This window comes from Suricata suricatta, chromosome 6 (assembly GCF_006229205.1).
Source record: "Suricata suricatta isolate VVHF042 chromosome 6, meerkat_22Aug2017_6uvM2_HiC, whole genome shotgun sequence".
NCBI classification, from domain to species: Eukaryota; Metazoa; Chordata; class Mammalia; order Carnivora; family Herpestidae; genus Suricata; species Suricata suricatta.
The window spans coordinates 38950309-38977819 of record NC_043705.1 but is presented as its reverse complement, the minus strand read 5'-3'; the positions used below and the strand labels follow the sequence as shown (position 1 = coordinate 38977819).

Genomic DNA, 27511 nt, shown 5'->3' with positions numbered 1-27511 from the left:
CGGCCGAATTGCAAAGCGGGGAGCGGGCTGCGCCACTGTCCTGCGGGAGGAGTGCTCTGTGCACCCGGCTCAGCGGGTCCGGGCTGCGGCGCCCAGGAACCTCACGCTCCACTTTGCTCCGAGCTCGGAGGCAAGCGGGATGCGCGGCCGCGGGCTTTCGCGGGAGGCGAGCGGGACTCCTCGCCCCGCAGACCAGGAGGTGCGGGAGCCCCTGGGTGTGAAGGTGGTTGTCCAAGACTCGACGTTTTCTTCCGGGGGCTCTCGGTAGCCCCACTTTTTTCTGGCCTGGAGGAAGGAGGCAGAGCGAGCAAAGCTGCCCTGGTCATGTCCCCCGGGACTGGTGAGCTGGGGGGAGGGGGTAGCGCAGCAGGAGCCCCTTGGGCTGGAGCTCGCTGGGGAGAGGGGCTCGCTGGAGGGCCTAGGGAGGGACTGGAACACCCTGGAGCGAACTATCATCTCTGGGGCCGAGAGGCCGAGAGTCTCCAGTTTGGGGAGAGAGAATAGGGGGCTTGCGCTTTCCTCTGGGGACGAGTGTCCAGTTTCGAGCTGGCCTACGCTCCGGTTAGAGGACAGCCTCGGAATTGGGGCTCCCGGGCCCCAGTGGGTGGACTGGGTGCTCGGAGGGCGATTCCCTTCCTGGAAACGGTATTGCTTTGCGAGGTGTTGTTTGGTTCCGTGGGGAGCCTGGTGGGATTTGGGGGTACTCCCGAGATGCCGGAGACGGGGCTGCGAGGCAACGACTCTGGGTTTTGCTTCTTCGCTTTGTAACTTGCTGAGCTCCAGAGGACGGTTTGGAGCTTGGAGTTGCCTGTTAGACTCTGGGCTTCGTCCCGGGTCTGCGAGTTTGCACACTGGGGACTCCGGGAGGAAGGCGAGGCAGCCAAGAGGGGCCCGAAAGGGGCTGGGAGCGATTGGAGCGGAGCTACGTCTTGTACTTTTGGCAGCTGCGGAGGAGCGCTGGGCTCCGCCTCCGCGCCCTGTTGCCGGCGCTGCCTCTTCCCGGCTGCGCGATCTAACCTCACGTTTTCTTCTCTCTCCTAGGCTTCTTTTGGAAGTTCGAGCCCAGGTTTGTCCCATTTTCTTACCTCTTCAGTGGGTCCTAAAGGGTAATGGGGGGACCTGTTGCCACAGGTTTTCCCACAGAAATTTGTCCTGCGAGTTTTTCATCACTTTGGTTATTGAGTTTTTCGAGGAAGGAACTGTTACACTTTTCTTTTTTTTTTCTTGCATATTGAAAAAAATACCTTGTTACAAAGCTGCTAACAGACAGGTGTTCTTCTTAAGTATTATATCTTTATTTTTCACATGTCTTTTTTTTCTCCAAGCCTGAAGTAGTTAATCCCAAATCAACTTTCCGCTAACTTTTTTTTTGCAATTTAGTGTAGATTTTCATTTTTTCCCTGAGAAATCGACTCTTTAATTTGTTGAAACTTTGGGATTACTTGTATGGATTATTAACCATGACTCCCTAACTCCCCTTTTCTCTTCTAAAATTTCATAATTGAGAAATGTCTATGGACTGTACTAAAATTGGAACAGGCGAGTTAGGTAAAGCTACCTTAAAAGAAACATAGAATTATCAAGTTTGACCACAGTGCTAACACAGAGTTTTTGAGGTGAGAGGACCCTAGATCGTCTAGTACAGTGTTTAACCTTTTTGGGATCAGAAGCTCCTGTGAGGATATGATGACAGCAAGGGACTGTCTCCAGAAGTCTGCTTGTATGCACAACTTCATACAGTTTGGGGCTTTTGGAACCCCTCAATCCCATCATAGAGAGCTGGACAGTTTTGTTTAATTTCTCACCCCCTTTCCAGCCCCCTTTTGGCTGCCTCTTTCCCTTCTGATAGTCTACAGGACTACTACGACTACTGCAACTCTCTTATTTTACACTTGAGAAGACTTTCAAATAACTCTGCTGAGAGGCACCTAGTTAATAGAGCCTGGAAAAGCTCTGAAATCTTCCCTTACAACATGTTGCCTTAGAGTGAAGAGCCCATTTCCTTGCGTATTACTTTGTACAATATTTAGTTGTCTTTTAAGGTCTCACTTGATTATCATTGAAAGTATTATAAAATAGTCACCAAGTAGAAGAAATTTGTGGTTGTTTTTAAAACAGCTATCTATGTTTTTACTTTAAAAATTGTTTTTAAAAGTTTTTCTAATTTTGAGACAAGCATTTCTTTGTCATAAGTGATTTCAGGAAGGGAATATTTATATACATGATGCCAAACATCTGGATGATAATGGAATTTTTCCATTTTACATCACTGTCTGCTTTTAAGAAGTTGCAATCTAAATTACAAGAAGATAGTGTAGTTTTGGTGTTTAAACAAACTTTTATAACCTGTTTTTAATCATTTAGCCAATTTTAAAGAAGATTTTAGATCTTAGAAGAGACTCTTGAGATCATCTAAGTCAACACTATGCATTTTACAGATGAAAAACTGGATCTTGGCCCAGAAAGTTGAAATGACTTGACTCAGGTCCTAAGCAAGCCAGGGACTAAGCCAGCAGTAGACCCTCAGGCCCTTTGCTTTCTGGCCCTTATTGAAAACCTTCTACCTTATGAGAGAAGAGTGCTGTGACAAGTGATAATGGGCTTACAAAAGAGGACAGATCTGTGTGCCCTGAAAGAGGTGGAAACGTTACCATCTATTTCATCTCTGACCCTTTGTATACTACAGAGGTTTCCAGGAATTCTCAAAATAGAAAATTCATAATAGTAGATGTTCTGCTTTTGAGCTCTTCAGCAAATATTCATCTTTCTTCTTAAAATTAAGGTCTGTACTTAAAATCTGTACTTTAATAGGTGTGAAATGCACAGATAATATCTTTTAACATTAAAAACATAACATCATAATGTAAGCTTCCTAAAGAATTAAGTTCCATAGAAATTGTGTTATTTTTAGGACTGATCATTAGAGTTCTCCAAACTTAGAATCAAAATCATTGAATCATGTCTGTGTTTTTTTTTCCATTGTGAAGAATCTTTGGTGTAGGCCACTGTTGTGGTAATCTCACACAGTCCTTAAGTGTTTGAAATTTAAAATATTAAACAGCTTGACTAAAAACAGACCAAACTTTTTATGTTGAATGGGCATCCTCCCACTTCTCTTTTCCTCTACCCCAAGGTTCTGATACTTTCCTTCCCTGCTCTGAGAGTCACTGGTCTAGTTGAATTAGATATGAGAGTAAAACAGAAAAATTTCAGTTTTCATAAATTTTATTTCATTCCCTTGGGGTTATGGATCTTCTTCATTTCTCACCTTGGTTTCCAGAGGATCCTGCTGACTTCATATTTGCTATTAAAGAGCATTACAGTTTAATAAACAGATATGAATTGGCCAGAACATCTTGCAGTTGCGTACATCTCCCAGAAACTTTGAGGTGTGATTTTCTGTATTTTTTCCACAGGATCTTAAAAACTAATTTCTTTATAGTAGTCCAGAGAAAAGCATGCTCTTATAGTTTAGTGCCTGTCTGCTTAAATCTGGGGAGCTTGAAATACAGTTAAGGATATGAAAAGTGACACAGTACTTTCAGAGACTGATTTGCTGTGTAGCTGCTTCACAAAAACTTTTATTTGTTTTAGAAACCAGATTTCTATTGTTCCTATTGTTTTGTACCTTTTAAGGTTAGAAGTTGGGTAAAATTTATATTCTCTTTTCCTGAAGTGTTGAGCTTTAGTGTGTAACAGATTTCTTGTGAAATCTTCCATTCATAATCCTTCTAACATTTTTTATTGGCTTTAGACAGATGTATTAAACTAACTTAAACATGTTCAACTTCTCTTTTAGATCCTTTTTAAAGGACTGATCCATTTAAATCACTTTGCTACTATTATAAGTTGTGCTCTCATAGACTACACTTCTTATTAAAGTGTTTTTAAATTCCTGTGCCTTTTTCTTTGGCTGATTTAGATGTCTTTTCAGAACTATATGGTCTTTATAACCTGTTAAGTGTATAGTAAATGCATTTAATAAAGCTCACATATAAACATTAAAAGGAACTGGCAGAAGAACACAAATTATTTTCTTTTGTAGGTAGTGTTGTGAATGTGTAACATGATGCAGTTTGTTTCATTTCAGTTGGGTCTTTGTCTTCTGAGGATCATGATTTTGACCCCACTGCTGAGATGTTGGTCCATGACTATGATGATGAAAGAACTCTTGAAGAAGAGGAAATGATGGATGAGGGTAAAAACTTCAGTTCTGAAATTGAAGATTTAGAAAAGGTAAAGGATTTTACTTTCATATCCTAATAACATACTTAAAGATTTTGAAACTGTACTATAAATTATTTTACAGTCTATTTGAAATGAAAATAGGATCAGCATCTTTGTTTTTGACCTAATTCTAGAGATTATCACTGATTTTCTCATTATTTTGAGGGAAAGTCTAATAAGTGAGTAGATTCTCATTTAAATTTTCAAAATTATTTCATATCTCTTAATCAAAGTTTTAAGTTCTTGAAGCACAATAAAGTAAGTACATCTGGTCACCTGACAGATGAGAATATTGGGATATAGAGAACTGTTAGCCCTAAACTTGGTTCTGAATCCTAGCCCATCCCAGTGCATTATACCACATATTCTTTGTAGGGTCACACTTGAATTTAACTTAATACTACAGTAGATACAGGGAGAAGTACTATAAGAACATTGAAAGATAGTAAGTTTTACTCTATTTTTAAATGTAATAATGTTCTATTTTTTACCCCTTAGTCATCTTTATAAAAGTTGGCAAGAGTAAATGTAGTTTATGACTTTTTAAATCCCAAATCAGGATAAATTGAACTGAACTGGATTTTAAAACACATATTTATACCCAGACCACAGAGAGGTCTTCATAGGGGTCACCTGAAAAAAGTAGGATTATATTTACTTAAAAATTAACCTAGTTTCTGATCAGACCAGAATAACAAAAGTTTTCAGAAATAATATTCAATAATAATAATTTTTTGAATTTTCACATTTCTTTATCTTAAAGAAGACAAGACACATTCTTACATAATCTCTTCTGCTATCTTTGTGAGACAGAGAGGAGCTCTTACTGCATTTCTCTCTTTGCATTAATATACAGGGAAACTGAAAGCAGTCTTCAGGGTTTAGACCCCAGGCTTACTCTGGTTGACCTGAACATTTCTAAACATGTTCATTTACTTGGCAGAGTAATCCAACACAGTTGTTATTAGATTTCATCATTAAAAAAAAAGTCCCACCAACTTATAGCCAAACAGATTTGGGACTATAAAGACAAAATCGTTGGGAATACTTAAGAAAAGTCTTGCATATTGCTTTCAGGGGTGATAATAAAATGTTGCCTTTTGATAAGAAAAGATGCCCAGAAGTCTTGAACTCTGCCTTAGGTTTTTGCATGCAGTTCCTTCCTACCTCTTATGAATGGGTAGCCAGGAATAACAGAATTATAATTCAACTATTATTAAGTCGGCACTGTGGTAGGCTTTAGGAAAGCAAAAATGAGCAATTTGATGATGTCCCTGAACTCTAGCAGCTTGCAGTTTATTGTGGAATGACAAAGGGGAACAAAGAATTTTAATATGATATGCTAAGAACTATGAAGGGAGGTAGAAGGACACCTGGGTGGCTCATTCAGTTAAGCATCCAGCTCTTGATTTCTACTTAGGTCATGATCTCGTGGTTTGTGAGTTTGAGCCCCATGTCAGGCTCTGGCTGACTGTGCAGAGCCTGCATGGGATTCTGTGTCTCCCTCTCTTTCTCTGCCCCTCCCTGCTCACATGGTTACTCTCCTTCTCCCTCTCTCTCTCAAAAATAAGTGAATAAACATTTAAAAATAAGAAACTATGGATGTAATAAGCAGTGAGAGCTGTGGGAGAATGTATATAGTAAATGGTGTTTTGCCTAACGTGAAAGTTTATGGAATGCTTCTTAGAATAGACAGTTCACTCTTGTACAATTTTAAGTGAAGTCACCACTGTGGGCCTCTGGCAGAAGTTTCGGGTGGTTCCATAATGCGTTTTCCTTGATAATGTGTTGTTAACCATGGGAAGACAGCATAGTTAATTCCATGACATAGGAAAATGGTATAAATGAATTGGACAGCATTTTAGACAGCAAATAGTCATTTTGTCAGTAAAAAAGTAAGAATTTAAAATTTCATTTAATGTAATGTTAACTCAGTTACTACTTGAATGTGAGTAATCTGGTGGAGATTTTTATGGGCTCACAAGATTTTATTTTTTATATTTGTAGGTTTTACTCTTCTAGAGAGTATAGTAATAGCTGCTTTGATCTGTGTTTAGTGGGTTTTAAAAGGACATTGGGGAAGATATGGAGAAATAATGAACAGCAAAGAATTACGGAGCTATTCACAAAAACATTTAGTCCTTTTCCTGTGATTTTCATTTTGTTTAATAAATACTGGTAATTAATTTTTTGCTTTGTAATGGTATCTATCACTGAATTTTAGATTGAGAAAAATTATAGGTCTTTAGGTATTTCAGCTTTATACCTGGACAGCTTAGCTTCTTGGTATTTTATCACATTCTTAGAAATTGGGACCGAAGGATAGTGGTTATCTTTATTTTATTTTTTTAATTAATTTTTTTAATGTTTATTTTTGAGAGAGAGAGCACGCACGCACGCATACATGTCAGGGAGGGGCACAGAGAGAGGGAGACAGAATCCAAAGCAGGCTCCAGGCTCTGAGCTGTCAGCACTGAACCCAAGGTGGGGCTCTAACCCACAAACCACGAGATGATGACCTGAGCCGAAATCAGACACTTAGCCGACTGAGCCACCCAGGTTCCCTGATACACGTGATCTTTAAACAGATTCAAGTGAAGACCAAACAACTGTCTCCATCTAGAAGTCTAATCTTCTCTCATTGAACAATGGATAAGAAGAGCCATTTCTGAGAGTGACTGACTGCCCAGTTTCTCTGAACTATAATTCTTACATAACTATGTAGATGTAATGTCTCTTCTTTATTGATGTTTAATGAAACATGAAAATGAATAAAAGAAACAGTAGATAGACATCAGTATAAAGAATAAAGATCATTTTTAGAGGAAATTTAAAGTTCATATGTCATTTATTGTATTCTATTAATCTTTTATTTTTAGAACATTGATTTAGGTATCAGTACATGTTCATGTTCTTAGGGGCTTGATGTTAATGTTTGTTTTTAAATATTACAATCATAGGTGCCTGGGTGGCTCAGTCAGTTAAGCTTCCAACTCTGGATTTTGGCTCAGGTTATGATATCATGGTTTGTGAGTTCAGGCCCCACATCAAGCTCCATACTGACAATGTGGAGCCTGTTTGGAATTCTTTCTCTCCTCCTTTCTCTACCTTTTCCCAGCTCTAACTTGCACTCTCTCTCAAAATAAATAAACTTTAAAAAATATATAAAAATTATAGTAAATTCTTATTCTCTTAGTAAACAAGCTTGATAGTTTGTGGACTATAAATATGGCCTGTATTTTACTGCTTATAAATTTTTAGTTACATTGGATATTATGGAAAATAAGAGGTAAAAAAACACTTTTTGTAATAGCACTTTGGAACACAGAATGCATTATGTGACTAGATTTATGTCATTAAACATATAAATAAGGTTTAATCACATCTTTCTATATTTTAATTTATTCATGTTATTTTTCGTAAGGTTTTAATTTAATAGTGCAGAGCCATCACTTTTAGAAAAGTTCTTTACATTAATATGTAGATTTCCCCCGTGATACTCATTGTGAAATGAGAAAGTGAAGTTTGGTACAGACCTTTCCTGTTTTGTGGGTTTGTTTTTTTTTAATTAAGCATTTTAAAAAGCTACATGTGTACTGCATGTGTTATTATATCAGACTGGTGTTATATGAAAAGTGATTTACACTTCACTTAGACCATCTCTTTTGACCAATCTAGCAGCATTGCTAGACCAATCTAGCAATGAGGTGGCTTGGATGAATTATTAGCATTATTTCCTTGGTTAAGAGGCCTTGTTGATTGTGAAATGTACCACAGATTTAGAAATTATATAGATGGGGGCAGGGAGGAGCAGTACTGTGGGAAATCTGCACGTTGGTAATGGGATGCATCCTGATTTCTGGTATGTGAGGTTATATATATATATCATCGGATCAAGGAAATTATTATACTCTTCTTTTTACAGATAAATAAATGGAGGTGAGGGATTTTAGGTGATTTGTCTATGGTAATGACAGTCCTCTCTGCCTCTAAATTTTGTCTTCTTCCTGACATAAAATCTTTGAGTTAGGAAATAGTTCATTTATAAGTATGACTCGACTCCATGTGCCCCTTAAAATTTAAATAGGTCAACAAAATACCCAAGAAAAATAAGAGAAAAACCCTCCAACCTGGGATAAAGTGCTAGATCAAACTTTTAAGCTGTTGATAGGCTCTAATAGAAAGCTCATTTGTGAAGTGCTTCAGAGATTAGATTCACCTTTTCTGGTTTTGCTGGAAAAGTTTTAGTACAAATAACTTCTATATATTAACATCATCTCCCTTTTGGTAACTATTGCCATTCCAGAACTGTGTATGTGAAGTTTCCACTAAAATACTCAGTTTCTTCCTCAACAGATAATTATACTTGTTCTTTATAGAGAAAGTTGGGTTTTCATGAATGACTACCCGGAATCTCCTGTTTGCCCCATACATACAAATTTAACTTTTATACTCATTCTTTCTTCTTTCTTTACTGTCCCTAGAGTATAGGCCACATTCCAGGCTAATCTTAATTCTATCCCTCATTCTCTGAGTCTTTTCTTCCCACTTACTCTTTTTTTTTTTTTTTTTAATTTCAGCATAGCAAATCCTACTCCTATGTTTCCTGCATTTGGAAGAGATTTTTTTTTAATGTTTTCTTAAACATGTTTTTTCATGTTTATTTTTTTTTTTTTTGAGAGTGAGAGCCAGTGAACTTGTGTGAGGGAGGGGCAGAAAAACAGGAAGGGAGTGAGAGAATCCCAAGCAGGCTCCACATGGTCTGCACAGAACCTGATACAGGGCTTGATCTTATGGTGAGATCATGACCTGAGCTGAAATCAAGTCAGATGCTTAACAGACTGAGCTACCTAGGCACCCTAGAAGAAATTCTTTTTAACCTGTGTTGTCCTTAATTAGGGATTCTCTTTTTATAGTGTATGTACTTTTCCTTCGCCATTTAGTCCTCAGCTTTGTTTCTCCTAGTAGACTGTAGGGTCACCAATAATTGCTGATTGACAGGTACAGAGAATTCATGTCTCTCTTTATCTCAATTGATTTCTTTTTGATATTTGACCTAAGTGACTATCTCTGGTCTCTCCATACTTGCTTCTTCTTTAACTTATGGAATTCTGCTTTTTCCTAGTTCTGCTCTCTGATATCTCCCTCTGTTGTCTTTATGGACTTTTCTTCTTTGCCCATGTTTTAATTGATGGCATTTTCCAGGCTTCTAGCTTTTGTCTTCTCACTCTGTATGCCTTTTCTGGATGATCTCATTTCTTCTGTTTTTGTCTTGAATTACCATTTACCATCCCACCCTCCACCCTCAGGCTCATTTGTCTGATGTTTCTGTCTCATAATGGTGCTATAAGTATTTAGCCTTTTTAGGCCAGAAATGGGCAGTCCATGTAGACTTTGCCGTCGCTTTCTTTCAGTTTATCAAGTAGGTCAAGAAACTGTTTTTTTCTTACTTTCACTCAGATAATTCTCTTCCTTAGTTGAGGCTCTCATTCTTGTACTCCCACTAGAATGTTTTCAAAATGCATATTGTGTTTAAAATTTTCTGGATGTATCCCATTGCCTATGTGGTGATAGATCTGAAAGTTCTTCTAATAAAGTATATATTCCTTTCTCTTTTCTCTCTACCCTCTCAACTTCTGTGGCTTTAAATATCACCTAGATGCTAATGAATGCCAAATTTATATCTTTAGCCTAGTCTGATCCTCTGAGAACCATGGTCCTGGCCAATTTGACTCTTCTTCTTAGATGTTTCATAGTCCTATCAAATTTAACTTGTGTCTTCTGCAGAACTCTTAATTTATTCCTTCACAAACCTTTACTTTAGTCCTTTGTATCTCAGTAAAAGTTACAACCATGTAGGCAGTTTCTCAGATAGAAATCTGGGGAGTCATCCTTCTCTCCCCCTTTCACTCATATCCAGGAACTCTTTTGATTCCGTCTCAGAATGTATATCATCTGTTTACTTCTCTCCATGTCTATATCACTATCTTAATCCAGCCATGAGGCTCTTTGGGCTCTCCCTGTTTTCTCTTACCTCTCCATCTCCTCAAACCTTTATGTAGCTGCCCAGCATTGAAGAATTGAAGAAGAAATAAAGTCATTGTACTCCCCACCTACCTTTTTCTAAGTCTCCATTTACTTCCCATTGTTCTGGGAGTAAAGGACACTCTCTTCCCTTTGGCCCTGTGAAAGTAGACTCCACATTATTCAGTAATTCAGGACCCTGTTTATTTCATTTGCATTCATTACAATTGGCATTTCTGTATTTGTATATTGTCGTTATCTCTGCCCCCCACTGTGCCCCAACTGTAAGCTATAGAAGGGCAAGACCTGTTTTCATACCAGCACTTGGCACAGTGGCCAACTTGCACACAGTAACTGCTCAGTGTTCCTTATGAAACATCATGAGTCCCTAGTATACAGCCCTCATCTGTCAAATGCCTCTTCATCTTTCAAGACTTAGCTCAGTCTTTCCACCCCATGTGGTATCTCCCTAACCTCATGCATGCCATTACTCCCAGAGTGTAGTTCTTCCCTTCTCTGTACTCCCCAGTGTATAGTGCTATTTCTTGAATTGATTATTGCACCCAACACATTGTATTATAGTTGTTAACTTACCAGTTTCTTCCATCAAGACTACATTGAGAGCAGGGGGTTTTTCTATAAATTTCTTTTCTCTATCCATAGCTAATAGCCTATGCACAGTACTTAGAATTCAGTAAATGCTGTACTGATGGAAAAGTGGACTGTCAGTGTATAATGAATAAAAATTGACATCTCCTTGGGTCATGGAGAGAATCTGAAACTGTAAGGTTTTGGAGAAATACTGTTAACAGGTGGTTTACAAAAGTGTAGTCTCCTCTTAGAACTAATATGAGTCAAAGAGAATAGGCTGCATGAAGTCTGCAAGGAGCATGCTAGAGAGACTCTAAATCCAGTTTTGTGCACTTTTGAGGGGTTCTATTCATTGATTCGGGAGAAGAATAATTCACGAGGTTTCCCCATGGCATGGGTGAACTTCTGTCCATCCTGACCATCCAAGTCAATTTGTGCTGACTCCATGCTACCAAAGCAGCTTTTTAACTGATTCCAATCCCAAGCTGAAAGGATTTCATGAGTGACATGATTGGTATGGTCACTGCAAAAGCACATGTCTCCTACAGCAAATTTACAAAGTAGCGTTCTGTCCTAAACCGTATTCCAGTTTCATTTCACATGAATCTGTTTTAATCGGGCACAGTGAAAAATAGAAGTTTTAGACCTGTAAAGGTGAAGATCACATTCTTGGGCACCCCCAGAGCCTGATTTCCCTGTTGGCAGTCAGTGGCTTTCTAGAAATCATCACTGGCTTCTCTCAGCTCATTGTGTGATCAGCTGAGGGTATATTTTACATATTCTGCTTTAGCATTTCATGCTTTTTGCATCAGAAGTTAGGAATTTTTCCTTAAAGGGAAAACTAAACCCATAAACAAGCTTAATGAATCTCTTAATAGATGAGTATAAACATCTTTACAATATTGAACAAGTTAAGTAGTCTGTAGATACATTGTTTTGTGTTTATATATTTAAATAATTATAAATAGTTCTATACACATTAGTAGTTGTATTAAGATATGTTTTAAAAGGAAATACACCCCTTATCTTTGGATGGATTAGTTGGGGGAAGAGATATTCATAGCATAGGTACTCATGACACAGGAAGCATTGCAGCCAAAGTATGTAGTTTTATCAAGCAGTGCTGCAGTAAGTGAACTGGTTTTTGAACCAAATACTTAGCTTCCTGTTTTGTCAACTGTAAAATGGTGGTAATGATACAAATTTCAGTAGATGGTCATGAAGAAAAACCTTAAACAACTGTACAGAATATAGATATGGTAGTAATAATATCGAAGGATAATTTTGGACAGTAACATATAAATACTGTTGGTGTTAGTGAATGTTCAGCAGTGGTTTCCCTTCAGGTATTATCTAATTAACATGAAGAATAAACCAAGTGGTCAACTGTTAATTGCAAAAAAAAAAGCTAAAAATTACATGGAGTTATTAATTGTAAATGCTTTCAAGGCAATTCATTATACCAGTGTGAATGCTGAAAAAAAATCACTAAAGCAAATATATGAGGAATTTTTTAAAGAGTAAAATGATAGGGGTGCCTGTGTGACTTAGTCGGTTAAGCATCTGACTTCATGATCGCATCATTTGTGGGTTCGAGCCCTGCAATGGGCTCTGTGCTGACCGCTCAAAACCTGGATTCTTCTTTGGATTCTGTATCTCCCCCTCTCTCTGCCCATTCCTGCTCACACTGTCTCTCTTTTTAGCTCTTAAAAATAAATAAACGTGTAAAAAAATAGTGAAATGATGCTGGAAAATAAAAATGAAGATGTTAATTGTTAAGGCTTTTGTGAATATGTTAATAATAGCTCTAAGTCTTTAAACCTATTTTCTAGCAGTAGTACAAAAAGAAAAATTAAAACTTGGCTTTGATTTGATACTGCTGTTTTGTTAATGTGTTTTATGAACATTAAGTTTATCTGTACTTCTGTATTGTATTGTGACGTTTACTGAGTTTATGTTTGTGCCCCGGCTTGACTAGGAAGGAAACATGCCTCTAGAAGATTTACTGGCTTTCTATGGCTATGAACCTACAATTCCAGCAGTGCCAAATTCCAGTGCAAATAGCTCCCCAAGTGAACTTGCTGATGAACTACCAGACATGACACTAGACAAAGTAGGTACAAGCATTTAAAAGAAAAATTCAAGATCAATTACCATTGGCTATTTTTTTATTAGTTTCCTTTTCATTGAAAGCATTTTATAATTCTGAAATGTAAACTTCTTATTGACCCATTGCTCTTATCATTTTGGTGACCCAGTTTAAATATTGTTTGGCTTTGATCACACTACTTTAAAAGTACTAATAGGTCCCTGTTGCTTTGTATGTTTGAGTGTTCTCAAACATATAATTTTTTTCTTTCCTATGTTGACATATTGTGTCTAAACTTAGATTTTGCCCTAACTTCTTTTGATTCTTTGAACACTTGAATGCATTGATTAATAAATCCCTCAGAAGCCTTCAAACCAAGCAGATTTAGATGTAGAGTCGTTAAAGAGAAGTCTTGTTTTGTTGGGTTCTGTGAGTGACAGAAGCCACAGCAGCCAAGGCCGTGGTGATATTTCTGTAACATTGTTGGTTGTGGGGAATGCATAGTTCCTGCTGAGAAAAATTCACACAGCCATGGTCTCTGCTAACTTTCTTTGGTCTCTGGAAAGCTTTCCTTGCTTTTCAGATGTTAGGGAGAGGAATCCACATTTTGGAACCTCTTCTGTTGTTCCCTTTTTCATTCTAATGTGATACACTGTACCACACCTTGATGACCACAGCCACTTAGCGAATGTTGAGTGCCTACTATGTACCAGGCACAAGGATAACTGTATACTTAAATAAAAGTTAACAATTCAAACCTGTTTGTTTTAAAATTATACCACTCATCAGAGCTTTTCATCAGTTAAATTTCTTAAGTTATTGGAAGGGAAGAGTGGAGAAGTTTCTGGTTTGTTTTATTTCTGTTGGTAGAAAGTTTAATTATTAAAAAAAATTTTTTTAACATATGTTTATTTTTGAGAGAGGAGGAGAGAGTGTGCCTGTGCACGTGTGCAGTTTGGGGAGGGGTTTCAGGCTCGAGCTGTCAGCACAGAGCCCAACACAGGGCTCAAACTCATGAACCGTGAGATCATGACTTGAGCCCAAGTCAGAAGCTTAACTGACTGAGCAACGCAGACACCCCAAATTTAATTATTAATTGCTTAATATTATTGATCATGTAATTACTAATCACTTAAGATTATTAATCACATAAGATTATTTTTGTTGTAAAGTCACTAAAAATTAGCCTGCAGCTTCCTGTAAGCTTTCTGCTTATCCTTAGTTAGGCAAGATTGTTAAGTGTGTAGGTAGTAAAGTTATTAAATATTATATGTAATTAAATATTAAGTGTTACAATATATAGATGAAGTAAATTGTAAGAACATTTCAGATTTACCTCTCTCAAAACTAAGGGGGCTTCAACATATTCTTGTATCATAATATAGTAATATGTTTATGAATAATATTATAAAGACTTTCTTAAATTGCTGTGATAATTTTTTTATTCTTTAAAAAAATTTTTTGCCTCTTAAAAATTTTTATGAAATGTAATAATTTCTAACTCTGTATTCTTATTTTTATAGGAGGAAATCGCAAAAGACCTATTGTCCGGTGATGATGAGGAAACTCAGTCTTCTGCAGATGACTTGACACCATCTGTGACTTCCCATGAAACTTCCGATTTCTTCCCTAGGCCTTTACGATGTAAGAAACCCAATCTTACTGATTAATAGTAGCATTGATAATTTGTCTAGCTCAAGTACATGTTATGACATTCAATAGTTTGTTAGAATAGTCTAAGTGTTTTCTTTAATTGAAGTGGAGCCCTTTAATAATCCAAATAAGGTTATAACTTTTTTTTATTGAGATAATTATTTTTTTTACTTTTTTTATTAAAAACACTTTTTTTACATTTATATATTTTTGAGAGGCAGAGTGCAAACGGGACGGGCAGAGAGAGACGGAAACACAGAATCTGAAGCAGGCTCCAGGCTCTGAGCAAGCGTTCAGCACAGAGCCTAATGCGGGATTTAAACCTGTGAACCGTGAGATCATGACCTGAGCCAAAGTCGGACACCCAACCAACTGAGCCTCCCAGGCACCCCAACTAATGTGTCCTTTAAAAACCTAAAATTATTTGTTTAGTTTTGCTAAGCAGTATATTTTCTTTCCCAAGATTCATCTGTTGCTATGATAACCAGTTCTTCAGCCATGAAATTTCATGGACTTTTTTGGACTTCTTTTAAAAGGCTCTTTACTGGTTTGATTTTTTATTTTTAATGATTTATTTAATCCTTTTTTTTTCTTTTTAGTTGTTTGCATTATGTATATAAGTAATATTTAAATGTCTTTGAAGTGAAATAATTTCTTATCTGCAACCTTGCTTATTTTTTAGGTATTTTGATTGATTTGTTCACATAACAACTGCAAATACATATATGCTTATATGTGTGCAAAAACATAATTTTAATGGACTTAATGTGCAGCTCTTTGTCTCTGTCCCACTCTGGGTTGTATATAATAAGAGCGTCAGTGCATTCTGTTCTTTTTTAAGATGACTGTAGTGGTTTTCCTTTAGCCTTCCCACACTATTTGACTACACCAGAATTTTTAAGGATATACACTTTCTTAGTATTTTCAGTGTCTTGTTTTGACGGGTGTTAAAATCTGAGAATAGTACAAGAATTTGAGTATATTTGTGCTGCTCTCATTTGTTTAGCAGATTTTTATAAAGTACCATGTGTCAACTGCTCTTCTGGGTGCTGCAAAAAAAACCTTTTTAAAATTTAATTTTTTTCTTTTAAGCAAATACTACATGTGATGGAGATAAGGAATCAGAAGTTGAAGATGTTGAAACAGACAGTGGTAACTCACCTGAAGATTTGAGGAAAGTAAGTTGAGTTACTATCAGAAGTTAGTGGACTATTGGGACTAACATAGCTTTTAAAAACATTTCTGAAGTAATTTAAGATAATTTTGTTTTTGCAAGATGAAATTTCTTTTGACTTGTAGTAACTAGTGAGTTGGAACTTGTTTTTCAGGATTTATTTTTATAGGGTTTTTTTACTTCTGAATTTTCTTATAGGAAATAATGATCGGTTTACAATACCAGGCAGAGATTCCCCCTTACCTTGGAGAGTACAATGGTGATGAGAAAGGTAAGGAGGGTTTTGATTTTATTTTGATAATATTTGGTAGGCTGTTATCCCTTAATATGTTTATTCAGTTACCTGTTTGTATATGAGCCTTGGCAGTATACAGGTAAATTTGGAGTCAGTGAAAGTTTGGGCCCGACTTAAGAGTGATGTATCAAAATGAACTTTGAAGCTTGGAGAACCACTGCCTTCTCGGTACAGTGCTTCTTAGCCTTACAGGTATGTAAGGCACCTGCTACAGTCGTGAAACGTGTCTGAGGGTGCAGCTGCTTGGCCTACATCCCACTATAGTAGAAGTGGGTAGAATCTTATCACCTGAGATAATGAGCGTATTAGAGAGAAAATCCTGTTGGAAAGACAACTCTTAATGAGCAAAGAATCTAGGAGAAATTCTATGTGACCTCTGAAAGAGAAGGTGGTAGAATACAAGGATTCTTCTTCTTTTGTACACTTCTAATTAAGTGTAATCAGTTTTTTCTTCACATTTTTAGTATATCCGAGGTAATAATTGGTTCTGAAAATGTGGTAGAAAATAAAAATACAGGTACATTTCCCTAGCCAAAGTTGGGAAGCCTATATTTTAGGTCATGTGCATTTGACCTTTTCCCTAATGAGTTTTTTGTTGTTGTGACATCATGGGACCAAAGCAGCACAGTGATACAACCCTTCCTGAGTGTTTCTTCCCTTCCTTTGTTAGGTCATCCTCCCTTTAAAGGAAGGAAGGACTGGCTACCCTAGGGTTCTTAGCCTTTTCAGTCCTCACCAATGTCTTCTTAAACTGCTTTCAAAGTGATATTGTCCCAGGAAAAGAAACAGTAGCTGATCATCTTCAGATCCCCCAGCCACCACCCAGATGCCACACAAACCCTGGGAGTCAAGGCCCTGCATAGCAGCTATCAGTTCTTAGATTAGACATAATCGAGGGAGTCATCTCTCAGTTGTATACATTCAGGAGGAAGGGTGTGGTAACCTTCTCTATCCTTGGAGGATATTTTACCTCTTTTACCTCTTTTTGACCAGAGAGGAAAGAAACTGGTTCCAGAAATTTACATTAGAAGTCAGTGTTACTATTTGACAGGCACATTTTATGTTTTAACTTTACTGCTAAGTGGGAGTGGTGATACTTGCCTGACAACAGTTGTGAATGTAAAGCACTTATCATGGTCCCTGGTACATAGTGACGTGTCAGCACATTATTTTATTACACATTTGAAGAATGCATTACTCTTGAAGCAATGAGATAAATACCTGGGGCATCTGTGTTACTTTATTTTGTGAAGTAGAAGCTTTAAGTGTGGTGCCAATGTGTACATTGACAGAATATATACCTTATTTGACATGTCACTCACTAATATGTCAACTTCTTTAGGAGATTTTGAAAAGTTTACTTCTCTTACTGTTAACATTCTTTTTCATTTTTGATTAATTTGTTTCCTCCTCTAAATAAAATTCACTTTTTGGGAGGAAATCAGTAAAGTAAAAATCTACTTTTCTTAGGTATTTCATTATTGGCAGATATTTTAGCTTTTTTTTTGTTTGCTTTTAAAAATTTGTTTGCAGTTTTAACCTGTATATAATCATCATAAACACAGTTAGGGAGTCCAAGAGAAAATTCTGGTGAGGTTATTAAAGAATTTTCACAGGTCATTTTTATCCCCTAATTAGGAGAAGATAAAACCTCCCCTCTGAGTTTTACATTAGATTTCACTGGGTGTAGAAAACCTTCCTATTAGATAGTAAATCCAACCAGCAAAAAAGCTACTTGCTCTAGCCACTGGAACACTTGGCCCTTAATAAAGTTTAAAAAAATTTTTTAAACCTTTATGAATGAAAGACTCACCTTGCCAGACAGTCAAATTGGTGGTGCCCTCAAAGTTAGTTGTCCCAGGGGGTAGTGTATCAAAGAAGAGGAAGAACATTTTGTATACGTCTATGAGCATGTTCATTATTTAATGTACTAATGGGATTTTCTTTATCAGTATATGAAAATGAAGACCAGCTACTTTGGCGTCCTGGTGTGGTTCTGGAGAGCAAAGTTAAGGAGTACCTCGTTGAGACCTCATTAAGAACTGGAAATGAAAAAGTAGTGGATAGGGGGATATCTGCAGGAACACACACAAGGGACAATGAACAGGTATACTGTAAATTCTGTTGAAACAGCAGCTAACTTCTTGATTTTCTTATATCTGGTTAAAAGGTTTCTTACATGTGAACTGGATATCTCTTTTTTCTGATAGATTTTTAAAATTTGGAAACCACTGGTTTAAAAAAAGTCACAGGAGCTACTAGCGATAACCATTCCATATTGTTTCATGTTTTCTGGTCTTGTCTTCTATGTATACGTACATACTTAATTTGAGTCACTTGTTTTTCATTGCCATTGAGAATTCTTTAGTATCTCATTCCTGGTGATTTTATATATTCCATCCTATAACTATAATATCACTTATTTAGACTTATAGATTTTATAATAAAGATATTATTCATGAACTTCATTCAGGAAGTGTCTGAAAGTATTGTCCATTAAGATTGTATAAATTTGCTTTAGGCGTATGTGTTAAGCCCTGTATACCTATAGATGCAGAGTACTCCTGATTGCATGTGGGATGGTGCTGGGAGTACTGCCTCTTAAGTGTTATTTGGATGCCCCTAGTTCTGCCCTCTGATATCACTTTGTCCCTCTCATTTACTTCTCACTCTCTATCTTTAACCTAGGTGATCCTAACTGAAATGAATATCCAGAGATAGCTGGACTCAGGCTTGAATTCCCAAGTAACATAAAGAAGTCATAGTAACTGAATTTCAGAGTAGCTTTTCAACTGTCAAAAAGGATCCCCTTTGGGTTTTTGTACTGATAATCCATGAGAGCATAAATTAGTTTTGGAAAAATTAGTGTCTTTAAAACATTAAACCTTCTAGTTCAAGAACGTGGTCTGACTCTCCATTTATTTCACTTTTTTAAACACTCAAATGTTTTTGTTTCTTTGGGTATCACATGCATCTAAGTAACTTAATTCCTCAGTATTTTAAATACTTATATGATTCTAATACTCTTGTAAATGGGATCTCTATTTTAATTGTATATTGTTAATATAAGAGGAATACCAATTTTTTAAAAACTTATTTTTTTCTCAAGCTGTTGAAACTAATAATTTTTCAGTTGTTTATATCAACCTTTCTAGTCTTAAAGGAAGCTTTAGCCTTAACTCAGATGTTTGGTAGTGATAGTTATTTGAGGCCTGCTTTTGACGGAAAGTAATCATCTAAGATTTTTACATTAGGAGTAATACCAGTGTGGGGCACCTGGGTAGCCCAGTTGGTTAAGCATCTGACTTTGGCTCAGGTCGTGATGTCATGGTTTGTGAGTTTGAGCTCCACATTGAGCTATCTGCTGTCAGCACGGAGCCCACTTTGGATCATCTGTCTCTCTCTCTCTCTCTGCCCCTTGCACATGCATGCTCTCCAGAATAAATACACATTAAAAAAAGAATACCAGTGCTTGTTTTGATAGAGGCTGTCTTTATTATAGTAAGGTAGTAACCATCTGCTTACAACTATAATAATTTTTGTCTTTTTTTTTTAGTGTGTATTTATTTTTAAGGGAGAGAGGCACGCACTCCCCCCTGCTGCCCTGCATACAGCATGATGGAGACAGGGCAGAGGGAGAGGGAGACACAGAATCTGAAGCAGGCTTCAGGCTCTGAGCTGTTGTAAAGAGTCTGATGCGGGGCTCAAACTCACAAACCGTGAGATCATGACCTGAGCTGAAGTCGGATGCTTAACCGACTGAGCCACTCAGGTACCCCTATCTTTTTAAAATTAGAAATGGATACTGATTTATCAGATGCTATTTTGGCAGCTAGATTTTTTTTAAGTTTATATTTATTTATTTTAAGAGTGCACATGGTTGGAAGGGGCAGAGAGAGCAAAGAATCCCAAACAAGATCCACACTGTCAAGCGCAGAGCCCATTTTAGGGCTTGAACTCAGAAACTGTAAGATCATGATCTGAGCCAAAATCAAGAGTCGGACAGTTAACCAGCTGAGCCACCCAGGCACTCTTAGCAGCTAGATTGTTTCTTAATGATTGATGATTAATATCCTATTTATTAACCTATTGATAAATTAATAAGTTTACTAATTTGAGCCATCTTTGCTTTTTTTGAAAATTACTTGGGAGGGTAGAATATTATTTAACTTTCAGTTAGGTTCTCTCTGCTGTAGTTTAGTATATTTACAATTCCAAACAGATTTAATGAAAAGAATTCTAATTTTTAAAAAATGACATGTTTCATGGTAGACTGTGAGACTGTTACAAAGCCCAGCCACTAGGGTACCCATCCTTCTCTTCCAGGGTAGCTGCAGGGAATAGGTGATGTGAAGAACAGGACCGTAGTTCTAATTTTTCCCAACTGGAACAATCATCTAAAATAGGGAAATTGTCCTAGCTCAAATGGCCTGACAATAAAAAATAAAGTCAAGAGTGATATCAGTGGGTGACTTCTCAGGGGTAGAATGAAAATGAACAAACTCCTGGGATACTCAAGTCCATTACTAGGATAATTATGTAGACTAAATGGGCAAACAAACATACCTTCAAATGTATTGCATATTTAGAGATCATTGCAGACAATATTTGTCAGGGCTCTACTGGTCCTGATGTTTTTCTGTTTTAATGCTACTAAGTGTGAATTTCTGGTAATTTTTGTTGAATAGTTTTTTTCTTTCTCTCGTAGGCATTATATGAACTTCTTAGGTGTAACCATAATATAAAGGAGGCAATTGAAAGGTACTGCTGCAATGGAAAGGCATCTCAAGGTAAGCAAAGCTTGGGATCAAGAGAGGGAAATGATAGGGGATGCTCATTTGGGGACAAGCAAAGTATTGTAAAGGATGGAGCAGTCCTATAACACTTCTGTAAGATTTATGTTCATCTTCATAGCGAATAATTATTTCCTTTTCTTGCCCTCTGTTTTTAGACGTACCAGAGATTGTTCAAATACAAATTAGTTACCCCCCTGTCACCTCCACTTTCTTGAAGAAATAGTTACAGAACAAAGCAGACCCCAGAGATGACAATATATCCAAAGTAATTAAAAAGAATGATTTTTATGATTTCATTGAGCAAAAAGTTATTTTTTTAAACCAAACAGTAAATGAAAAGAAGATTAAAGATAAAAAAGAAACATGTATAAAACATTCCATTATTAAGGAAGGGTGTTTTTAGTAATCATGCCATAAAATTTTTACAGTGCTTAGGTTTTGCTTTGTGTGTGTCAAGGAAAATGGTTAACTGTAATTTCAGTGGTTTTGTTATTATATAAGTGAATTGCATGCACCATGGCTTTCATTAAGAAATAATACTCTGTAATATTATATAAATGGTTTGGCAAAAATAGAAGAGCTGGCAAAAATAGAAGAGCTGAAAAGTATGTTTAAACTTGTAGGTTGAGGGGCACCTGGGTGGCTCAGTCGGTTGGGCCTCTGACTTCGGCTCAGGTCAGATCTCACGTTCATGGGTTTGAGCCCCGCGTTGGGCTCTGTGCTGACAGCTAGCTCAGAGCCTGGAGCCTGCTTCTGGTTCTGCGTCTCCTTCTCTCTCTGCCCCTCCCCCTCTCATGCTCTGTCTCTCTCTGTATCAAAAATAAATAAAACATTTAAAAAAAAATTTAAACTTGTAGGTTGAAATAGTCTATTGGAATGGTTCCTTGTAAAAGTTGCTTTTTTAAAAAAATTAAGCTCTAATAATGTTGAGAACTAAATACCGGTTTCTTTTCTTTAGTTCAAACTGTTTTATCTTTATGGTGGACTACTCTTCATGGGGACTTGGTGCCCAGTGTCTTGAGGGAAGAACTCCAAGTCTCGGCTCCAAATAGATTTGAGTTGACTAATGTAGCGTCTTCTGGGAAGTCGTTGAATGGCATTTAGTCTTTTGGGGGCTCGGGCTATTTCTTACTCCTGTTGGATTTCCAGAGTGTAGCGCCCTGCAAAATAACTTTAAATAGATGTTGATTACTTACGGTCTCTAATAAAAGCACTATGGTTTTGATATAATAAAGTGCTCTTTTCCCATAAAGGAAATGACCTATTTCCCCTAATTTAAAAAAATATATGCTCCTTGTTTAAAAAAATTAGAAAAACATTGAACATACATTATTTAAAAATCATTACATTTTTATCCTATCATGCAGAGAAAAAAGCCCTAGTTTTTGTATTTTAGTATTGTAGATTTTTAAATAAGATTTAGGATGTGCATACTTTTGATAATCCTTACTGAAATCACTGGCATACAGAACTGTGTGTGTGTGAGAGTGAGAGGGAGGGAGTTAGTTAATGGCCTTTTATGGGGGAAACATACTGAAAGTAAACTAGCAATCTATATAAAAGATCTCTGAGGCCAATACTTTTTTTTTTTTTACATTTCTTTAGAAGGAATGACTGCATGGACGGAAGAAGAATGCCGGAGCTTTGAACATGCACTCATGCTTTTTGGAAAAGATTTTCATCTTATACAGAAGAATAAGGTAAGTTAGGCCAATTAGTACAGATTGCTTAGAAGTTACAATAAATATAAAAAATAGGTTACTTAGGTAGGAAAAAAAAGGAAGAACTCATTACTGCTCTTCTGCCATTTACATTTCTTATATTGCTTTAAACATGACTAGGATTTGCCAAGGCACGCTTCTGGGGATACCGCTAGTGTACTCACCCCGACACATACAGTTGTCATACTCCTAGAAAATGGATTTACTTGGGACACCTGGGTGGCTCAGTCAGTTAAATGTCCGCATTTGGCTCAGGTCATGATCTTGTGATTTATGAGTTTGAGCCCCATGTCAAGCTCTGTGCTGACAGCTCAGAGTTTGGAGCCTGTTTCAGATTCTGTGTCTCCCTCTCTCTCGGCCCCTCCCCTGCTTGCACTCTGTCTCTTTCTCTCTCAAAAATAAATATGAGAACAGAAAAGAAAATGGATAGACTATATTATTCAGGTAGTCTTACTCTTTTACCGTTTTTCTTGACTTTGATTTCTTTCTAAGCTATTCAGAGGTTTGTGGCCTCAGAAGTGTTTCTCTTTAGCATCAAGAACTGCAATTGCCGAAAGAAACAGTGGTTATTAAAAGCAACTGTAAATGTTCTGACAACATCAAATGCTGGTGAGGATGTGGAGCAGCGGGAATTCTCACCCATTGCTGGTGAGAGTGCAAACTAGTACGGCCACTTTGAAAAGACTGTTGGTGGTTTCTTGAAAGATAGTTTGGTGGTTTCTTACAAAGCTAACCATACTCTTCCCATATGATCCAGCAATTGTACTCATTGGTATTTACCTGAAGGAGTTGAAAACTTATGTCCACACAGAAACCTCCACACAAATGTTAATAGCAGCTTTACTCATAATTGCCAGAACTTTGAGGTAGATGAATAAATACACTTTGAGAGGTAGATGGGTAAGTACACTGACACATCCATTCAATGGAATATTATTCAGTGCTAAAAAAGAATGAGCTATCCAGCCCCAAAAAGACATGGGTGAACCTTTAAATGCATATTGCTAAGTCAAAGAAGCCAATCTGGAAAGACTATATATTGTATCATATCAACTATATGACATTCTGGAAAAGGCAAAACTATGGGAACAGTAAATAGATCAGTGGTTTCAAAATTTTTCGTGGAGGGATGAATAGGCGCAATACAGAGGATTTTTAAGGCAGTGAAACTATCTTGTATGATATTATACTGGTGGATAGATGTCATTATATACTTGTCAGTAGCTATGTAATATGTAATACTGAGTGAACCCTAATGTAAATGGTAGATGTTGGGTAATGAAGGTGTGCTGGCATAGATTCACTGATTGTAACATGTACCGTGGTGGTGGGGAATTGATAGTGAAGGGAGTTATGCATGTTTGGAAGCAGGAGGTGTATTTGGGAACTTTGTATGTAGTTTCTGCTCAAATCAGCTGCGAACCTAAAACTTATCTAAGAAATAAAGTATTTTTTAAAAAGTATATGTGTATGTGTGTATATTCTAGTAGTTTGGAATAATTTTCATTAAAGTATGCTTTGTTTATTATTATCTCTCTTTATTCTGAAGGAACATAAGATTCTGAAGTGTTTAGGTGGGTAGGTCAATATTTTCTTTTTCATTAATAAACTTTGTTTTTTAGAGAATTTCGGTTTATAGAAAAATTGATCAGAAAGTACACAGGGTTCTCATATACCTCCTTACCCCCATATACATAGCTTCCACTATTGTTAATATCTTACATTAATGATTTGTTATAATTAATGAGTGAATATTGATACATAATTTTTCACTGGAGGCCATGGTTTACATTTAGGTTCACATTTTGTATTGTATGGGTTGTGACACATATGTAATGATATGTAACATTACGTGTATAGTGATATCCACCATTATAGTATCATATAGCGTAGTTTTCCCAGCCCTAAAAATCCCTGTAGTCCAACCTCTTCCACCCTATTCTCTCCTTCCCTGCAACCCTACTCCCAACACCTGGCTTTTTACTCTTTCTTTACTTTTTCCATTTCAGAATGTCATATGGTTGGAATCATATAATATGTAGCCTTTTCATATTGGCTTCTTTGATGTAATAATATGAATTTAAGCATTTCTCCATGTCTTTTCATGGCTTGAAAGTACATTTCTTTTTATCACATATCTTTTTATCCCATTGTATGGATATGCCATTTTATCCATTTACCTGTTGGAGCAAATCTTGGTTGCATTCAAGTTTTGGTAGTTACAAACTACTATAAACATCTAGTTAAGGGTTTTTGATTTCTTTGGCTAAGTGCTAGTGAGTGGGATTGCTGGATTGTATGGTAAGAGTATATTTGGTTTTGTAGAACTTTCAAAGTGTCTGCTAAAGTAGCTTTACCATTTTGTATTCCCACCAGCAATGAGAGTTCCTGTTGCTCCACATCCTTGCCAGTGTTTGTTGTCAGTGTTTTTTAGATTTTGGGTGTTGTCATAGATGTGTATCTTGTTTTATTTTGCATTTCTCTGATGACATATGATGTAAAGCATCTTTACATGTGCTCATTTGCCATCCGTATTAAGGAGGTGTCTGTTACAGAGGTCTTTAGCTGGTTTTTTATTGAGTGGTTTGTTGTCTTATCATTGAGTTTTAAGTGACAGTCCTTTAACACATAGGTGTTTTGCATATATTTCTCCTAGTCTGGGGCTGTCTTCTCATTCTGTTAACAGTGTCTTTTGCAAAGTAGAAGTTTTTAGTTTTAATGAACTTAAGCTTAACAAATCATGCTTTTAGTATTACATCTAAAAAAGTCATCCTCATCCCCAAAGTGATCTTGGTTTTCTCCTGTTTTATGTTTTAGGAACTTTATAGTTTTGGACATTACAAATTTACATCTATATTCCATTTTTAGTTAATTTTTGTTAAAGTTTCTAAGAACTGTGTGTAGTCTGTCTCCTTTTTTCCCTCCTCCTTTCCTTCATCCTTTCTTCATGTGGCTCTTAAGTTGTTCTCGCACCATTTGTTTAGAAGACCGCTTCGTTGCATCACCTTTACTCTTCGTTAAAGATTAGTGGACTGCATTTGTGTGTGTCTTTTTCTGGGCTCTCTATTCTGTTGTATTAATCTGTATGTCTCTTTTTTCACTAGTAGCACACTGTCTTGGTTCCTGTAGCTTTATTGTAAGCTTGAAGTTGGGTAATATCAGGCCTCCAGCTTTGTTTTCTTTAAATATTGTGTTGGCTATTCTGTTTTTGTTTTGCCTTTCCATATAAACTTTAGAATCAGTATGTCACTGGGGCGCCTGGGTGGCTCAGTTGGTTAAGCCTCCGGCTTCGGCTCAGGTCAGATCTCAAGTTCGTGGGTTCGAGCCCCGCGTCAGGCTCTGTGCTGACGGCTAGCTCAGAGCCTGGAGCCTGCTTCCAGTTCTGTGTCTCCTTCTCTCTCTGCCCCTCCCCCTCTCATGCTCTGTCTCTCTCTGTATCAAAAATAAATAAAACATTAAAAACAATTAAAAAAAAAAAGAATTAGTATGTCAGTATTTACCAAATAATTTGCTGGGACTTTGACTAGAATTGCGCTCAGTCTATAGATTAAGATGGGAAGAGCTGACATCTTAACAATAATGAGCTGTCTTACCTATGAAAGTGCAATATTGCTCCATTTTTTAGATCTCTCACTTCTTTAATCATAGTTTTATAGTTTTCCTCACATAGGTCTTATATTTTGTTAAGATTCATATCTAAATATTTCCTTTTGAGTATGCTAATATAAATGGTATTGTGTTTTTAAATTTCACATATCATTTGTTCATTGCTGGTATAAAGGCAAACAATTGACTTTTGCATATTGACCATGTATCTTGCAGTCTTGTTTATAATCATTTATTCTATGAGTTTTTTGTGGATTATTTGGATTTTTCTTTGTAGATAGTCATGTCATCTATAAACAGAGGCAGTTTTATTTATTCTCAATTTGTATACCTTTTATTTTTTTCTTATCTTACTGCTTTTGCTAGGTATTTCAGTATGATGTTGAGTAGTTTAATACCTTTTTGTATGTATGAAAATCTTGTATTTTCTCAAAGATGAGATGAAGTATTTAATTTAGTGAATAGATTAAACTTTTTTTTTTTTAAAAAGGCTGGGTGGTTTACATCAAAATAAAACTTAAGTTTTGCAATGACTTGGGAAATTTGTCTATTCATTCCATAAATAATTAAGTTCTACCATTTAGTGGACATTGTTTTAAGCACTAGAAATACATCAGTGACAGGAAAGGTCTCTGTCCCCAAGAAACCAATGTTTGCCACAGAGGCTTATAGTTAATGATGTTTATTGAAATGTACACTTTATTTTTTGGCTTAAAAAGTTTGTTCCTTATGTTATACACTTATTTGATGATCACTAATCAGGATAGAGATGCTGTATGTACCTCATGGGGTACCGATTAAGCAGTGGAGAAAACATTTCTTACATAAGGACACAGAAGTTTGTATGTTTGAACTCTTCCTTTAGCTATATATAGTTTGAACAGCCCTAGTCTGGTTGTGGAGACACATTGGTGAGGGTCAAATTTTATTGTTTGGTTGTTGTTGTTGTTGTTGTTGTTACCAAACTCCTGCAGCTGTGAACCAAAACCATGTTGAAGGAAAACACCCTGCCTTTAGCTAGAAAATTGTCTTAATTGCAGATGGAGTAGGGTCCTGATCCCTTTCCTAAGGGTTCTTAGTCTCTTTTGCATTATGGAACCCTTTGATAATCTGATGAAGCTGCAGCCCTTTTCCCCAGCAGAGTGTACCTGCATATAATTTGGAGATTTAATAGATGCCAGTGAATCCTATTCATGGACCCCTCAGGGTTAACGGCTCCTGCTACAGTCAGAATCACAGTAAGTGTTCAGTGAGGAAAAGTAAAAGTTGCCAGTGTTTAGGATTTTCAGTATCATTTCTGGATACACATTTATTTTATAAACTAATACATTCTGA

At 36.7% G+C, this 27511-nt stretch overlaps 1 protein-coding gene across 4 annotated transcripts in view; it reads left to right on the top strand.

The window, feature by feature from the left end:
* MIER3 (MIER family member 3) overlaps positions 1 to 27511 on the top strand; it is a 122544-nt gene that overhangs the window by 92526 nt on the left and 2507 nt on the right. For 2 of the 4 annotated variants that reach the window (XR_003909871.1, XM_029942263.1), the window contains exons 3-11: positions 1042 to 1066; positions 4091 to 4236; positions 12821 to 12955; positions 14455 to 14575; positions 15677 to 15762; positions 15957 to 16029; positions 18006 to 18160; positions 20762 to 20843; positions 22455 to 22549. Coding sequence is in view for 3 of the 4 variants with exons in the window: in XM_029942263.1 (XP_029798123.1) it covers positions 1042 to 1066; positions 4091 to 4236; positions 12821 to 12955; positions 14455 to 14575; positions 15677 to 15762; positions 15957 to 16029; positions 18006 to 18160; positions 20762 to 20843; positions 22455 to 22549 (918 nt within the window). In the remaining variant the exon portion in view is untranslated. The remainder of the gene's footprint in view (positions 1 to 1041; positions 1067 to 4090; positions 4237 to 12820; positions 12956 to 14454; positions 14576 to 15676; positions 15763 to 15956; positions 16030 to 18005; positions 18161 to 20761; positions 20844 to 22454; positions 22550 to 27511) is intronic. The other 2 variants (XM_029942265.1, XM_029942264.1) reach the window with 2 other exon arrangements.